Here is a 17,796-nt window from a genome sequence, read left to right as displayed (position 1 = left end):
TACGTCCTTGCTACTTCAAAATAGGTTTTCCTAAATTTTATTTCTCAAAACGTTGAAAAACTATTTTTTCAGACTTGCGTGTTTCAATTTGACTAAAAATATTTTAAATATTACTAAAAATGAACAGTGTTATTTAATGGAAAGAAATGAAAAAGTACTAAAAGCTTTATGTCCGATAATCCATTCTTTGACCAGATCTGTGTGAGAGTTACCTCCCTTTCAATACAAACATGCAAATAAACCAACGGCGTTGGTCTATTTAGCAAAGTAAATGCGATTGCGAGTAGCAATTAAGTGCATTGATGCTTAGTTAAAATAAAATTATATCACATGATAGAATTTAAACCAAAAGAAACGTGTACAAAAACCTTGTCCAAACTGAAGTATAATACATTTTTCGATTTACCATACTGATACTTTTTAAATGCCGTATTATCAAGGCGGGGATGTAGCTCAGTGGTAGAGCGTTCGCTTTGCATGTGAAAGGCCCGGGGTTCGATCCCCCGCATCTCCACATATATTTTTTTTGTATTTTTTTTTGTATTTTTTTTATTACCACTTTATGATGCATAAAGAAACAAAATTATTCCGAAAAATATATCATAAAATAATAATAAAAAAAAAACTTTCGAATTCGCTCTTTTAGCCTTCTTGGTGTTTTTTTTTAAACTATAAATATATATCTAATTTATAAATGTAAAACGAAAGAAAGGCTATAACAAAATATATGGGTTTAAATCGCATCTATTGTATTGAAATAAAGAAAATTAACAACTTAATCTACTACAGATAACCATGCTTAGCCAACATTTCCAAGTATATTAATGAATATATGTAATATAAGAATATAAACTTTATTTATTTTACATTGATTGAGAAACAAGTTATACAAATTATGTAAATCACTCTCGATGGCCCGGATGTTAGCGCGCGAGGGTCTCAGTGTGGGAGGAAACCGGAGTGCCCGGAGAAAACCCACGTGATCGGGCAGGTGACCCCTGACCTTTTCACGTCCGTGCCGAGGATCGAACCCCGGCCGGCTAGGTGAAAGGCGAGTGACTTAACCACTACAACACCCGATCATCCAATATAAGAAATATAATGAATGGCTAAATTATATCACAGTAGCTAAATCAATATTATGATAGGATGTTTAAAAATTGTTTTATTAAATGACGTTGGCCTAATTTACATAATTTATACATGCTAATATAGAAAAAGGTATGATATATTAATATGATAATATATAGCATTCAAAACATCATGCAATAAGCATTGGATAATGATTAATGATGCTAAATTGTTTGAGCTTATCCCTTTGTGGAAGTTAAAGGGTCACTACCTTATCAAAACTGTTTTTAATTTTTAAAATTGTAATGTAAAACGAAATTGATAATTCTACAGAGTCACAAAAGTTATTAACTTACCGTAAATACTACACTTACCACCACCTTCTCAACAATTTGATTTAAATAAATTAAATGCTAATTTTTAAAACGCGGGTCGGTTTTTTAATGTTAGCCATTTTGACCCATTTTATCGCTGCTCCTCTGAGCCCTGGGGGTCGGCCAGAGACCTATATGGATATGGTGTTAAAATGCTATCTCAGGCTAATAATTATAATCAAGTTTGTTTCATTTCCTATGAATATTGAGCAAATAATACTCATAAATGTATTCTCCCTATATAAACTCTATAATAACAAAGCTTGAGGTGACAATTTACATTTTCTACATATATTTTTTGTCAAGTTTAAAGGGCCTCTACCTTTGCGAAACAAACATTTTAAATTTCTTAAAAACAATAATAATATACGTAAATGTATATAAATTTCCTAAGAGGATGTTATAACGCCAACAAAATGCAGATTTCCCTGTATAAACTATGTTAACAGTGAATAGTCGGGCAAAGAAAACCAGTATAAATGCGTTCATTGGCCTTCCAAAAGTTCTCGCATATTAATACGACGGTCAAGTTCTGCTTAGTTTCCCAGTTCTGACCATTAAAGTAAAGAAAAGTTGAAAGCATTGAAAGCGAGGCTGCGTGGAAATGTAACCACGGACATAGTGAGCCGGGAGGACGTTTTAGAATTTCCATACTTTAAATTAATTTCTTCGTACGCAGACAGATTTTGACGAGAGATTTTATTTTTCCATTTGATAAGAAATTATACTGGATACATTCACACCATTTTTACCGACTTGAGCCATCCTTGCCCGACTGTTCACTTTAACAGTGAAGATTCATGTCGCTGTTTTGCCGTCTGGGGCAGTGATAATCAACCGACGCGTGGTAATTAGGACGACGGCGGGAAACATAAAACGACCCGCAAATTTATTTAAATTAATTTTTAAGTAGGTTTTGACTATATAAAATTATCAGTTTCGTTTTACATTCCCATTTAAAAAAGTAATAGACGTTTCGGAAAGGTACCGGCACTTTAAATAATAATAATAAAAAAGAATATGTTTTCACGAATTTATCCCATCGGTCGCAGCCATTTTGATTTAGTCCTACTAAATCGGTAGTCTTTGGGAAAATGATATTACATGTGGTTTTATAGAGAAAAAAAAATAAAACAACGAAGCAATGATTTAACTACTTATATTTACATATGACCCTATATAGTCAACGGGAGGGGAATTGCGTTCATATTAGCGTAATCGCAATGACGTATGAATACAAACACAGTGCAGGTTCGGACTACTTCTAGTTCACGCTTCGATAAGATTTTGCGTCATCAGTTGAGTCTTGACGGATTTCAAAATAACAATAAAGAGTTTCTATTAGATCCAATCAAATATATGTATTTGAAATCAAAACAAAAGATGTATTCAAGCATTGTAACGGTAATAAACAACAAAATGAATCGTTGGTCGGAGCTACAACCGAGGGGCTTTCCTCGGGGAAATTCCACATTCAGTACAGTAGTTACGTCGTCAGTATGTGTGTACGGTCACTCATCTCACCTAAATTTACAGAACATCTGATTCTTGGATCGTCTAAGGGAACAATAGGTAACAGGTCATGTACAGGATTCCAGAACAAAAAAAAAAAAAAAAAAACATCACAGGTACCTATCCGAAACAGTATCATCAGCTTTACCCCCGTCTTTGCATTCAAAATAGGCCTACACACACCATGCAAACACTTGTCTATCCTCCGTACAATAAAATAAATGCCATGACTATGAAGAATTTAGTCTATATCGCGTTCGTAGACCGACATATACATGACAAACATTCAGCAGCTCAATGGACATACCATCAATAGGCTATATCACAGTTTGAAAATCAAATATGGCGGCTCGCTCTACTTCGGACCGCATCACTACCCTGACAACGATACATACCGGTAGTCGTTCCGCTTCGGTTATCTCAATTTTTTATTCGAAATGGACATTATTGATATATTATCAAATTAAAAAAAACAACATAATTTCAAAATAATTTAGAGGTGTCATTGTTATATTTCAAATCAAACTGCAGCTATAACATTCAGCAATCGGAACTCCTGACTACCGTAGTTACCCAACTTAGCAACCATCACCGTTTTAAATTTTACGTAAAAGTAGACTTATTTATGTAAATATAAAGATTGAACAGTGTTTTGATTGCGTTAAAGGTGGTATAAACGCAATGGGATACAGACATATTCTACATGTAGCGCGTTAGACATATTCTACATGTAGTATATGTCTGAATTCCATTGCGTTTATACCACCTTTAACGCAATCAAAACACTGTTTAATCTCTATATATTTACATATGCCCCTATATAGTCAATGGGAGGGGAGTTGCGTTCAAATTAGCGTAAACGCAACGACGTATGAATACAAACCCAGAGTAGGATCGGACTACTTCTAGTTCACGCTTCGGTAAGATTTTGCGTCATATGATAATCTAAATAAACTTTAATTCCTTAATTTACATTTTACCTTTTCAGATGACAGATTTGCTTTGAATTAATAATAAACTAAAAAAATATTTCGGTCTTCTATTTGTCTCAAGACTGATCCTTAGGCGGCACAGACAATATGATTATCATGCTCGTCATTAGCCTACTCGGATGGCCTACTGTGTGAAGTGTAAACAAAGTTTCCTCGTTGTCGGATTCAAAATAATATTAAATAGTTGTTATTAGATCTACCATAGGTATGCGGATACATTTTTAACAGAGCGTTGGTATGCGAATTTGTCACATCTAAGTGATGAATAGCTGACGATATTGTGCTATTATGAAAAATTAACTTGTAAATAACAAACAAATCATATTTATTTTATCTCAACACCAAACATGGACATACCAAATTAAATGATCAATTAACGGATGACAACTAAAATTTATCTTGAAACTTACTAGAGTGCTGACATTAATATTCCATCAAAATTGATAGCAAAATGATTCCCTGAATATTTGAAACCTTCGATTCGTGCAGGATTTACCAGGACAGCTCATTTAGAACCTCTGTCTATAAATTTCATCTTGATTAATACATCACAGTGTGGGAATGTGTCTGAGTAGTCAGCTAGGAAGAAAAAGTGTGACGAGGCTAAAAGAGTCTCGAGATCAAATCAGAATTGTTGCTATGATATAGTCTTGCTTCTGTAATATTGTAAAATTGAGTTTTGTGTCTTTTGAGGGTAAAGCCTTTGAAGGCGACACTGGATCATTTAAATTTAAAAAAGATCTTTTCAAAGCATAAATACAATAACATGTATTTCATATACAGATACAAGATTTGCCCAAATGATCTGTACAACTTGGAAGTGTTTACTGCCATGATACAACTGTGATTACTTTCACTGTGATCCCATATGACGGTCTTCATAATTTAATTTCATTTTGTTTGTACTCCTTTATCTTGTCAAAAGTTTTCTGGAGAACTGAGCTCTGTGGAGCCATGACAAACAAAGCTATAAGGTAATACAGTGGGCTGTATAGTCTACAAGGTTATATATCTATCTGACTTTGTACACATCTTGTAATTGATCAGTCCCTTGCACAATGTTTAGTGGTTCAGATAGTCAGAACCCCTCAAAGTAGTTAAGCTGGCTTCTCTGACTTATAAAACAAGAACTGATTCAGCCATGTGTAATATTTTCTTGTAATTTCTCTTTCAGATTCATCTTGTGTCAGGAACCTGTAATTAGCAATTTGAAAAGTGATATAGAACTCACCTGGTGGTTTAGGTATATCATGTGGTAGTTCCTGGTCCTCTAGTTAATACCCATCAAACACATCAGGTAATAATTTTAATATTGATTTTATGCATTGAACATTGACTCTAAAGATCCAATCATTTTATCATAATTCTATCATGTCACATCAAGATGTACAGAGTGTTACTGCACACTAGGACCTGTCGGTCGGTGATCATGACCAAGCGTCTGGCCATGCCTTGTACCTGCGTATAGTACTAGTGCACACACCAACTTTTCACTTGTATATTTTTGAAAAAATGCGGGCACAATACGTGCAAAAATACGATACTGCTCTCACAAATTAAATCTTATTAAAATTTGAGATCCATGACTATAATCTGCAACACAAATGAATTGATATATATATAATGATAAGCACTCGTCTGATACACAGGTGATAATTACTCTTGTCACAATTTGATTAAATTCCAGATTTGATCCATTACTATTGCATAATCTGCAATCTGTTTAAGATAAGTTCTCATCTGACGTCACAACTAGAAATCATAAATTCATAGGTATTGAACTGCATATCATATGTATTTTATCATTATATCAAATAAATCTCTAACTTGAATCTCCTTATAATATGCATAGTACAATGCAAAACATTGAAGCAAAAGATACCGTAAAAACTTGTATAATTTGCGCACCAGTGTAATTTGCGCAAGTACTTTTTAGGGCTGAAAATGCTGAAAAAAATCTACTATCAGTATATTTTGCGCATCAAAAATTTTGGGAAAAAACCATGTCCAGGGAGTCCCAAAATCGATGTATGAAGGTGACAATTTCAATGCAAAATATTTCTATAATTGCGTGCATCAACTTGCCCTTAAGATTGATTGATATTAGACAGATTAATGTAACTTATGTATATATCTCCAGCATTCGTGTTTGTTCTTCTTTTTATTGGTCACCGTATCCTGGGAAACTCTCCTCCTGAAATATTGTCTGATGAAGCTCTCTGATGTCCTAATACTTATTGGCGGTCAATGGTCCGCGTAACTCCTTGCAATGTCAATGTTTTATGAAGATATTACAGATGTTTATAGTTATCTGGTATATTGTGAAACAGTTTTTGAATTTTAAATATTACCGTGTAATTGGCACATTTAAGTAATTAGTGCATGTTTGAGGATCTTTTAAACAAGCAACGCAGCTAACAAGCTAGCGGATGTCGTGTTGTAGCTACGTGCAACAATACATTGCGAGTAAACTCACTACCTGTACGGTAACAGATCCAAGCTGATGGCTAATAATATTTATCAATACGGTTGAGTATGTCACTAACCTTGTAGCTTGTTAATTCTGCAGTAATAAAATTGCAAACCACTTATTGAAAATCCTAATTATAGGTCAGTTTAGGCATCTTATAAATTCCACGTGTGGTTTGACTTTTTGCACACGGCCTACAGCTGGGCCCTACGTAAGGTTTCATGTGCAAAGCTGATGGCTAATTATATTTATCAATACGGTTGAATATGTCACTAACCTTGTAGCTTGTTAATTCTGCAGTTATAAAATTGCAAACCACTTATTAAAAGTCCTAAATATAGGTCAGTTTAGGCATCTTATAAATCCCACGTGTGTTTTGACTTTTTGCACACGGCCTGCAGCTGGGGTATACGTATGTTTGTGTATACACACACACACTCTCTACAGACTTTCTCTACAGTCTCTCTCCCCTAAAAAAATACAGGTAAACTAGATTGACCCGGCCAAAGTCACTGATTGTGGCTGTCCCATTATACTACGAGGTGCACAGGGTATACATCTGTTGCTGTCAGTAGAAGCCATGCTCTCAGTCAGTCGCCATTGAATTCTCAGGGCAAATGGAAACAAGACAATGTGATCATAACTTAACACTTTAATTAGCCTTAGATAATCCACTTTAATAGGTGAGGCATTGTTTTTTACAATCTTTAATACCTTTCATCATATAAAATGACTACCATACACAGAGCGGTACCTCAACATTCATAGATCGTCAGTCCCTCAGAATGGACAGATTTTTTCCCCGTAAAATTTTTAAATCTCCTCTATCAATATAATTTGCGCACCCCTAACTTCAAATTTTATTTTTGCACAGAAAAAGTGCGCAAATTACACAAGTTTTTACGGTACATAAAATCAGCGCTTTTATTTTGAAAGCTTTAGATACAATAGTTGTTGATAAATTCATAGTTCTAATAACAGACTTAATTTGTATTCTTTAGCACATTGAGTCAAAAACTCTTCTGATATGTCCATAGTCTAACATCAATGTACTATACACATTAGGTGATTCATACTTTATCAACGTAGACAACTTTCCATTCATCCCATTTGTTCATTATAGAGATGGGAGCCAACAGCAGTAGTATGGGAGAACTGGCCAACAACGACTACCTAAAACGTCTGGCCGGTAATACCTCCATCAACCCTATAGACCCGTTCTGGAACCAGCTGCTATCTTACTCCTTCCTCATACCAATCAACAGGTAAGAGTAATCAAATGTCTGGCAGGTAATACCTCGATTAACCCTATAGCCCCGTTCTGGAACCAGCTCCTATCTTATTCCTTCCTCATACCAATCAACAGGTAAGGGTAATCAAATGTCTGGCAGGTAATACCTCCATTAACCCTATAGACCTGTTCTGGAACCAGCTCCTATCTTATCCCTTCCTCATACCAATCAACAGGTAAGGGTAATCAAACGTCTGGCAGGTAATACCTCCATCAATCCTATAGACCCGTTCTGGAACCAGCTCCTATCTTACTCCTTCCTTATACCAATCAACAGGTAAGGGTAATCAACAGGTAAGAGTAATCAACAGGTAAGAGTAATCAACAGGTAAGGGTAATCTCTGTAAACAAAAAGTAGGTTAAAGTAACAGGTAAGGATAATTAAATAGGTTATGATAATCACTGGATAGGTGAGAATAACAGGTAGGTCAATAACAAAACTTTTTAAGTATTCCAGCATTGCCCTTCTACTGCGTCCTAGTCATCCATCATTAGCATTCATTTGATAAACTACATTGAAGTAATAGAAAGGAAATCCAATCTTTCATATATAGGAAAAGTTTACTTTTATCAGGTAGATAATCTATTGCTAGAGCCTTTAACCTGTTCATCCCTGAAAAAAAATAGATTCTTCTAGTTCAAAGTCTGGAACAGTCCATTATATAATTTCAGATGTGACTGAGTTAATAGCATTGTAAGAAAAAAATATGGGTTTCATTAAGATGTCTTTGTAAGTAAGCAAGATAGCTTAAATGGAAATCAGTCAAAATTAAGAAAAGAAATGTGATGAACTTTGCTTTATAAAATATCAATAATATTCCAGTACAGTTTTGACAGAATTTGTTTTATTCTTAAACTCTTGTCATGGTTTTCATTTCTTTATTTTTTTTGTTTTCAGTGCTGATGGTAAACTACTGGAAGAGTCCACAGTCGGGATCTGTAAGACTTTAGCAATTAACAACGCACGGTCAGGAAACTTCGGAGCACTCGTCCGTAACTTCCTCGTACGGGCCACGGAGCTAAAGGCCTCAGCCCAATGTGAAGAGTAAGATATTGATTATCTCCCTTAGACTACCATTAAATTCTTATTACACTTCAAATCTGTCAATACAATTTTTCAATTTTATATAAAGTAAAATTTCAGTTTTGTGATTTTTCTGGCAACATGATTCTCGATATGCTCTTAGTCTACACAATTCTTGTTAGCTAAACAGGAGACGGTCAATGTTTTGAAATATTGACGTTGTGTTTCTATTTTAAAGATGCTCCACCGCTGACGAATGATTTTCTTTCACTATCAAAAACATGAGCAAACGTTTTAGCATTTTTCTTGTTACAAAAGTTACTTACTTTACACCATTACCACCATTGAAAGTTTTAGCTTCTAATTTTACTTTAAGTTAAAAATATAAAGAAATAATTAATTGCATCCCGAAAAAATTCTGTGTCACTATATATGTATATACCCTACATGGAATGAAATACTGATCGTGCATGCACCAAAACCAAATAAATTATTTTATTTATTAGTTTTTGTGTTAATCAGACATATATATATATATATACGATTAAACACCAATTATCGTTCAAATGATGAATGTCATTTATGCTCTGTAGGCGGTGGAGTGAGCATCTTTGAGAAACACATCAGTTAATTTTACATTCACAGTGTCACAAACTAGATAATAAATTGAAGCTTTGATTTGACCTGGTCATAAAAAAACATTACATTGACCTCACGAAAGGTCATTACTGCTTAACTGGTTTATTTACTGATTGATAGATGTGCACCCAGTATATCTATAATTAGTCATCAAATCACACAAGGGTCATCGTAAGTTTTCTGTCATTGTCCTAATTTCTGTGTGTAATTGACTCTCACTGTGGCAGATGGCAAAGCAACAAAAGGAATCTTCACTGTTAGAGACAATATAGACTACACAGCGAATCTGGAATTCGTTTGGTCTTGTTGCCTCATTTTAGACCATCATTTCCTATGTTATTGCTGTTTTAAAGAAACTTCAAATTTTTGTTTCGGAAAGGTCGTGCGCCTTTAATAAAAAAAAAAAATTGCTACTCAAAACAAAATTTTATTATGTTATTTTCTAGTTTGCTAACTTTTCTAACTGTTTTCTGTTTCAGTAACATCTTTACCTGGCAGACATACAACGCCCTGTTCATCATCAGGAGCCTGTGTAAATACTTTGTGGAGCACCTCAGTGAGGAACTCATCATACAACAGTTTGAGGCCAAGCCCCCTGACATGGGAGGTAACTCACATTAGTATATATTTAGATCTGTAATATTTTAGCGTAAATGCGAAAAGCTGTAAATAACAATTTATTTTAGATTTTAGATGGATATCAATTAGGGCATTTCATTTATTCAATACTGGAAGTACCCTTTTACAAAGTTTAGTGCTGTACAAGAATTAAAGCTTAAAAAAACCCGCTAAAAGCGCTAAAACTATCGTTAACATAATTACATTTACTGTACTCCTAACATAGCACTTTAACAGCATTTGATCTGGAAAATTGATGCCCATGCTATAAAATGGGGAGTTTGAGGTGTTGTCACCACCAAATATTTCACTCCCGTTCATCCTATCCTGATAAATGGAGCCAGTTATTTTCGTATGACATTTTTGCGATTTAGCGGGTCATCGACTTGTTCACAAAATTTTGATCCATGAAATATTTCAAGAAATGGTTGAAATATATATATATATACAGTGGGGTTTTTAGTCACTCACCTGGCCCGAAGGGCCGGTGCGAGCTTATGTCATGGCGCGGCGTCCGTCGTCCGTCGTCCGTCGTCCGTCCGTGTCCGTCGTGCCCGTCCGTCCGTCCGTCCGTCCGTCCGTCCGTCTGTCCGTCAACATTTCCTTTAAATCGCTACTAGTCATAGAGTTCTGCATGAATTGTAACCAAATTTGGCCACAAACATCCTTTGGGGAAGGGGAACAGAACTTGTATAAATTTTGGCTCTGACCCCCGGGGGCAGGAGGGGCGGGGCCCAATAGGGGAAATAGAGGTAAATCCTTTAAATCGCTACTAGTCATAGAGTTCTACATGGAATGTAACCAAATTCGGCCACAAACATCCTTTGGGCAAGGGGAACAGAACTTGTATAAATTTTGGCTCTGGTCCCCCGGGGGCAGGAGGGGCGGGGCCCAATAGGGGTAATAGAGGTAAATCCTTTAAATAGCTACTAGTCATAGAGTTCTGAATGGAATGTAACAAATTTTGGCCACAAACATCCTTGGGGGAAGGGGAACAGAACTTGTATAAATTTTGGCTCTGATCCCCTGGGGGCAGGAGGGGCAGGGCCCAATAGGGGAAATAGAGGTAAATCCTTTAAATCGCTACTAGTCATAGAGTTCTGAATGGTTTGTAACCAAATTTGGCAACAAACATCCTTGGGGGAAGGGGAACAGAAGTCGTATAAATTTTTGACTCTGGCCCCCCCCGAGGGCAGGACGGGTGGGGCCCAATAGGGGAAATAGAGGTAAATCCTATAAATCACTTCTTGTCCTAGAGTTTTGTTTGGATTGTAACCAAATTTGGCCATAAACCATCCTTGGAAGAAGGGGAACAGAACTTGTATAAATTTTGGCTCTGACCCCCTGGGGGCAGGAGGGGTGGGGCCCAATAGGGTATTTAGAGGTTAATATTAAAATTCTTTCAGAAAAGAAACAATGAACCTGTATTCAGAACATTACTTGGCATTACAAACCAGGTGAGCGATACAGGCCCTCTGGGCCTCTTGTTTAGCTCACCTGGCCCGAAGGGCCGGTGAGCTTATGTCATGGCGCGGCGTCCGTCGTCCATCCGTCCTTCCGTCCGTCCGTCCGTCCGTCCGTCCGTCCGTCCGTCCGTGTCCGTCCGTCCATCCGTCGTCCGTCGTCCGTCCGTCCGTCAACATTTCCTTTAAATCGCTACTAGTCATAGAGTTCTGCATGGATTGTAAACCAAATTTGGCCACAAACATCCTTGGGGGAGGGGGAACAGAACTTGTATAAATTTTGGCTCTGTCCCCCCCGGGGCAGGAGGGGCGGGGCCCAATAGGGGAAATAGAGGTAAATCCTATAAATCGCTACTTGTCCTAGAGTTCTGCATGGATTGTAACCAAATTTGGACCACAAACATCCTTGGGGGAGGGAAAACAGAACTTGTATAAATTTTGGCTCTGGTCCCCCAGGGGCAGGAGGGGCGGGGCCCAATAGGGGTAATAGAGGTAAATCCTTTAAATCGCTACTTGTACTAGAGTTCTGCATGGATTGTAACCAAAATTAGCCACAAACATCCTTGGGGTAAGGGGAAAAGAACTTGTATAAATTTTGGCTCTGACCCCAGGGGCAGGAGGGGCGGGGCCCAATAGGGGTAATAGAGGTAAATCCTTTACAATCGCTACTTGTCATAGAGCTCTGAATGGAATGTAACCAAATTTGGCCACAAACATCCTTTGGGGAAGGGGAACAGAACTTGTATAAATTTTGGCTCTTGTCCCTCGGGGGCAGGATGGGCGGGGCCCAATAGGGGAAATAGAGGTAAATCCTTTAAATCGCTACTAGTCATAGAGTTCTAAATGAATTGTAACCAAATTTGGCCACAAACATCCTTGGGGGAAGGGGAACAGAACTTGTATAAATTTTGACTCTGGTCCCCTGGGGGCAGGAGGGGCGGGGCCCAATAGGGGAAATAGAGGTAAATCAATTTAATCGCTACTAGTCATAGAGAGTTCTGAATGGAATGTAACCAAATTTGGCCACAAACATCCTTGAGGTAAGGAGAACAGAACTTGTATAAACTTTGGCTCTGGTCCCCCGGGGGCAGGAGGGGCGGGGCCCAATAGGGGAAATAGAGGTAAATCCTTTAAATCGCTACTAGTCATAGAGTTCTGAATGGAATGTAACTAAATTTGGCCACAAACATCCTTGGGGGAAGGGGAACAGAACTTGTATAAATTTTGGCTCTGATCCCCCCGGGTCAGGATGGGCGGGGCCCAATAGGGGAAATAGAGGTAAATCCTTTAAATCGCTACTAGTCATAGAGTTATGCATGGATTGTAACCAAATTTGGCCACAAACATCCTTAGGGGGAGGGGGAACAGACCTTGTATAAATTTTGGCTCTGACCCCCTGGGGGCAGGAGGGGGGGGGCCCAATAGGGGAAATAGAGGTAAATCCTTTAAATCTCTACTTGTCCTAGAGCTCTACATGAATTGTAACCAAATTTGACCACAAACATCCTTGGGGGAAGGGGAACAGAACCTGTATAAATTTTGGCTCTTGTCCCTCGGGGGCAGGATGGGCGGGGCCCAATAGGGGTAATAGAGGTAAATCCTTTAAATCGCTACTAGTCATAGAGTTCTGAATGGAATGTAACCAAATTTTGGCCACAAACATCCTTGGGGTAAGGGGAACAGAACTTGTATAAATTTTGGCTTTGGTCCCCCGGGGGCAGGAGGGGCGGGGCCCAATAGGGGAAATAGAGGTAAATCCTTTAAATCGCTACTAGTCATAGAGTTCTGAATGGAATGTAACTAAATTTGGCCACAAACATCCTTGGGGGAAGGGGAACAGAACTTGTATAAATTTTGGCTCTGATCCCCCGGGTCAGGATGGGCGGGGCCCAATAGGGGAAATAGAGGTAAATCCTTTAAATCGCTACTCGTCATAGAGTTCTGAATGGAATGTAACCAAAATTTGGCCACAAACATCCTTGGGGAAGGGGAACAGAACTTGTATAAATTTTGGCTCTGGTTCCCCAGGGGGCAGGAGGGGCGGGGCCCAATAGGGGAAATAGAGGTAAATCCTTTAAATCGCTACTAGTCAAAGAGTTCTGAATGGAAATGTAACCGAATTTGGCCACAAGCATCCTTTGGGGAAGGGGAACAGAACTTGTATAAATTTTGACTCTGGCCCCCTGAGGACAGGACGGGTGGGGCCCAATAGGGGAAATAGAGGTAAATCCTATAAATCACTTCTTGTCCTAGAGTTTTGCTTGGATTGTGACCAAATTTGGCCATAAACATCCTTGGGGGAAGGGGAACAGAACTTGTATAAATTTTGGCTCTGACCCCCTGGGGGGGGGAGGTGGTGGCCCAATAGGGGATTTAGAGGTTCAATATTAAGATTCCTTCAGAAAAGAAACAATGAGCCTGTATTCAGAACATTACTTGGCATTACAAACCAGGTGAGCGATACAGGCCCTCTGGGCCTCTTGTTTTTGGTCGAATCTACAGCCGAACTTCGGCTGTTTCCCCTAGCCAAAAATGCCTTATTTTCCCAATTTTGAAGTCAAATTTCCCAATAAAAACTGATCAAATTCAGTGACTTTTGTGTTCATAATTTGTAACAGATTTTCATTACTAAAATGTGGAAATATAGTCTTCATTACTTTCACTGCATGGATTGTAACCAAATTTGGCCACAAACATCCTTGGGGGGGGGAACAGAACTTGTATAAATTTTGGCTCTGTCCCCCCCGGGGCAGGAGGGGCGGGGGCCCAATAGGGAAATAGAGGTAAATCCTATAAATCGCTACTTGTCCTAGAGTTCTGCATGGATTGTAACCAAATTTGACCACAAACATCCTTGGGGGGGGAAACAGAACTTGTATAAATTTTGGCTCTGGTCCCCCAGGGCAGGAGGGGCGGGGCCCAATAGGGGTAATAGAGGTAAATCCTTTAAATCGCTACTTGTACTAGAGTTCCTGCATGGATTGTAACCAAAATTAGCCACAAACATCCTTGGGTAAGGGAAAAGAACTTGTATAAAATTTTGGCTCTGACCCCAGGGGCAGGAGGGGCGGGGTCCCAATAGGGGTGAATAGAGGTAAATCCTTTACAATCGCTACTTGTCATAGAGCTCTGAATGGAATGTAACCAAATTTGGCCACAAACATCCTTTGGGAAGGGGAACAGAACTTGTATAAATTTTGGCTCTTGTCCCTCGGGGCAGGATGGGCGGGGCCCAATAGGGGAAATAGAGGTAAATCCTTTAAATCGCTACTAGTCATAGAGTTCTAAATGAATTGTAACCAAATTTGGCCACAAACATCCTTGGGGAAGGGGAACAGTAACTTGTATAAATTTTGACTCTGGTCCCCTGGGGGCAGGAGGGGCGGGGCCCAATAGGGAAATAGAGGTAAAATCAATTTAATCGCTACTAGTCATAGAGTTCTGAATGGAATGTAACCAAATTTGGCCACAAACATCCTTGAGGTAAGGAGAACAGAACTTGTATAAACTTTGGCTCTGGTCCCCCGGGGGCAGGAGGGGCGGGCCCAATAGGGGAAATAGAGGTAAATCCTTTAAATCGCTACTAGTCATAGAGTTCTGAATGGAATGTAACTAAATTTGGCCACAAACATCCTTGGGGGAAGGGGAACAGAACTTGTATAAATTTTGGCTCTGATCCCCCCGGGTCAGGATGGGCGGGGCCCAATAGGGGAAAATAGAGGTAAATCCTTTAAATCGCTACTAGTCATAGAGTTATGCATGGATTGTAAACCAAATTTGGCCACAAACATCCTTAGGGAGGAGGGGAACAGACCTTGTATAAATTTTGGCTCTGACCCCCTGGGGGCAGGAGGGGGCGGGGCCCAAATAGGGGAAATAGAGGTAAATCCTTTAAATCTCTACTTGTCCTAGAGCTCTACATGAATTGTAACCAAATTTGACCACAAACATCCTTGGGGGAAGGGGAACAGAAACCTGTATAAATTTTGGCTCTTGTCCCTCGGGGGCAGGATGGGCGGGGCCCAATAGGGGTAATAGAGGTAAATCCTTTAAATCGCTACTAGTCATAGAGTTCTGAATGGAATGTAACCAAATTTGGCCACAAACATCCTTGGGGTAAGGGGAACAGAACTTGTATAAATTTTGGCTTTGGTCCCCCGGGGGCAGGAGGGGCGGGGCCCAATAGGGGAAATAGAGGTAAATCCTTTAAATCGCTACTAGTCATAGAGTTCTGAATGGAATGTAACTAAATTTGGCCACAAACATCCTTGGGGGAAGGGGAACAGAACTTGTATAAATTTTGGCTCTGATCCCCCGGGTCAGGATGGGCGGGGCCCAATAGGGGAAAATAGAGGTAAAATCCTTTAAATCGCTACTCGTCATAGAGTTCTGAATGGAAGTAACCAAATTTGGCCACAAACATCCTTTGGGGAAGGGGAACAGAACTTGTATAAATTTTGGCTCTGGTTCCCCGGGGGCAGGAGGGGCGGGGCCCAATAGGGGAAATAGAGGTAAATCCTTTAAATCGCTACTAGTCAAAGAGTTCTGAATGGAATGTAACCGAATTTGGCCACAAGCATCCTTTGGGAAGGGGAACAGAACTTGTATAAATTTTGACTCTGGCCCCCTGAGGACAGGACGGGTGGGGCCCAATAGGGGAAATAGAGGTAAATCCTATAAATCACTTCTTGTCCTAGAGTTTTTGCTTGGATTGTGACCAAATTTGGCCATAAACATCCTTGGGGGAAGGGGAACAGAACTTTTTGGCTCTGACCCCCTGGGGGCGGGAGGGGTGAATAGGGGATTTAGAGGTTAATATTAAGATTCTACAGAAAAGAAACAATGAGCCTGTATTCAGAACTTACTTGGCATTACAAACCAGGTGAGCGATACGGGGCTGTTTCCTACCTAGCCCCCTAAAAAAATGCCTTATTTTCCCAATTTTGAAGTCAAATTTCCCAATAAAAACTGATCAAATTCAGTGACTTTTGTGTTCATAATTTGTAACAGATTTTCATTACTAAAATGTGGAAATATAGTCTTCATTACTTTAACAAATAGTTTGGGATTAGAAACAATTTTTATTTCACAAAATGAAAACAAAATTGAAATGAGCATAAACTAGGTCGCTAGGTGCACCTTCAGTTCAGAGACGTTTTACAGACATTCACGCTAATAAAAACAATAGTAACTGCTTTTAAGTTATATAACAATGTTTCCAGAGTTAACTTACATTTTTTAGTCGTCTAATTATTTTTTTTTTTCGACATAATCAAGGAGTTTTTCTGTGTAAAACGATCTCTGTTCAAGGTAGGAAGTAGCACTTGGGATCTAATAATGGAACCGGAATCCAGTTTCCGGAATTCAGGAATTTAGAAAAAAAGTAAAATTGAAACGAAAAAAAAAAAATTTAAAAATGCAAATAGTGCTGAAAATTAATTGTTTTATTTTTCTTCTAATTATAGAAGGAAAATATCTTTTGAAATAGCATCAGAAATGTTTATTAGATAATTCTAAAGTTTTTGATTTTCAATTTTCTAGTAAGTACACAATGCTTCAGTCAATATCCTTTATCAGTCACAGCTACCAATGATTTGTCACAATCAATATTCGGTCACTACCAATACCTGGTATCTATCCAAGCTTGGTCACTACCAATGATCGGTCACTACCAATGCTCAATCACTACCAATATTCGTCACGTGTTTGACCTTTAGCAGGTAGCAATGACACTAAATTCAAATGAATGACCTTAACCTTCATTGAAGGTCACAGGTATCAAACATATTAAACCTTCAAACAAGGTACTGCGATAAAAATATGGTATTTTTTGGGGCAATGGAGTTTAATTTTGGGCAATTGCAAGGTAATTATTGGGCTCTACTTGCCTGGGGCAAGTAGTTTTGAAATTTTTTAACACCCCTGAAATTTTTCCCTATTTCTTCCAAATTCCTAGTTATTTTCCCAATTCAAAAGGCATGGGCTGTTGAAAATAGTAAGTGAAAAAAACACTGATATATACACCCTTAAAGTCATAAATTTTAAATTGGTAAAATTTAATTTTCCTAATATTTGGTCCAAATCGTGAAAATTGTCATCTTTGAAAATAGTCGGCTCTACAGTAATGTCAAACAAAAAAAAAAAAGCTTAAAAACTGAAACCAGGAGTAGAAACAAGATTTAATGTTGAATTCATCTGTTGATATATATATTTTGTTAAATTGCAAAATTAAATGAATAAATATCCAATTCCGACTGTGCATATTAGAGAGTTATCTGTACTTATGGGTAGGTATTGGTTGTGATGTCATGTATTTGAGAGGGTAATGTCATACGTTTTGGA

At 38.3% G+C, this 17,796-nt stretch overlaps 1 protein-coding gene and 1 non-coding gene across 2 annotated transcripts in view; both read left to right on the top strand.

Annotated features, from left to right (window-relative positions):
* Window positions 1-442: 442 nt before the first annotated feature.
* On the top strand, window positions 443-514 carry Trnaa-ugc (transfer RNA alanine (anticodon UGC)). Its single transcript has one exon. It is a non-coding gene; the product is annotated as a tRNA-Ala (tRNA).
* A 4,606-nt stretch (window positions 515-5,120) lies between these two features.
* LOC138306762 (dymeclin-like) overlaps window positions 5,121-17,796 on the top strand; it is a 28,587-nt gene continuing 15,911 nt past the window's right edge. The window contains exons 1-4 of the mRNA XM_069247231.1: window positions 5,121-5,246; window positions 7,543-7,684; window positions 8,609-8,755; window positions 9,853-9,980. Of these exons, the coding sequence (XP_069103332.1) occupies window positions 7,545-7,684; window positions 8,609-8,755; window positions 9,853-9,980 (415 nt within the window). The 5' untranslated portion in view covers window positions 5,121-5,246; window positions 7,543-7,544. The remainder of the gene's footprint in view (window positions 5,247-7,542; window positions 7,685-8,608; window positions 8,756-9,852; window positions 9,981-17,796) is intronic.

The sequence above is a fragment of the Argopecten irradians genome, chromosome 13 (assembly GCF_041381155.1).
Source record: "Argopecten irradians isolate NY chromosome 13, Ai_NY, whole genome shotgun sequence".
NCBI lineage: Eukaryota > Metazoa > Mollusca > Bivalvia > Pectinida > Pectinidae > Argopecten > Argopecten irradians.
The sequence above is the reverse complement of the archived record's forward strand: the minus strand, read 5'-3'. Positions and strand labels throughout refer to the sequence as shown.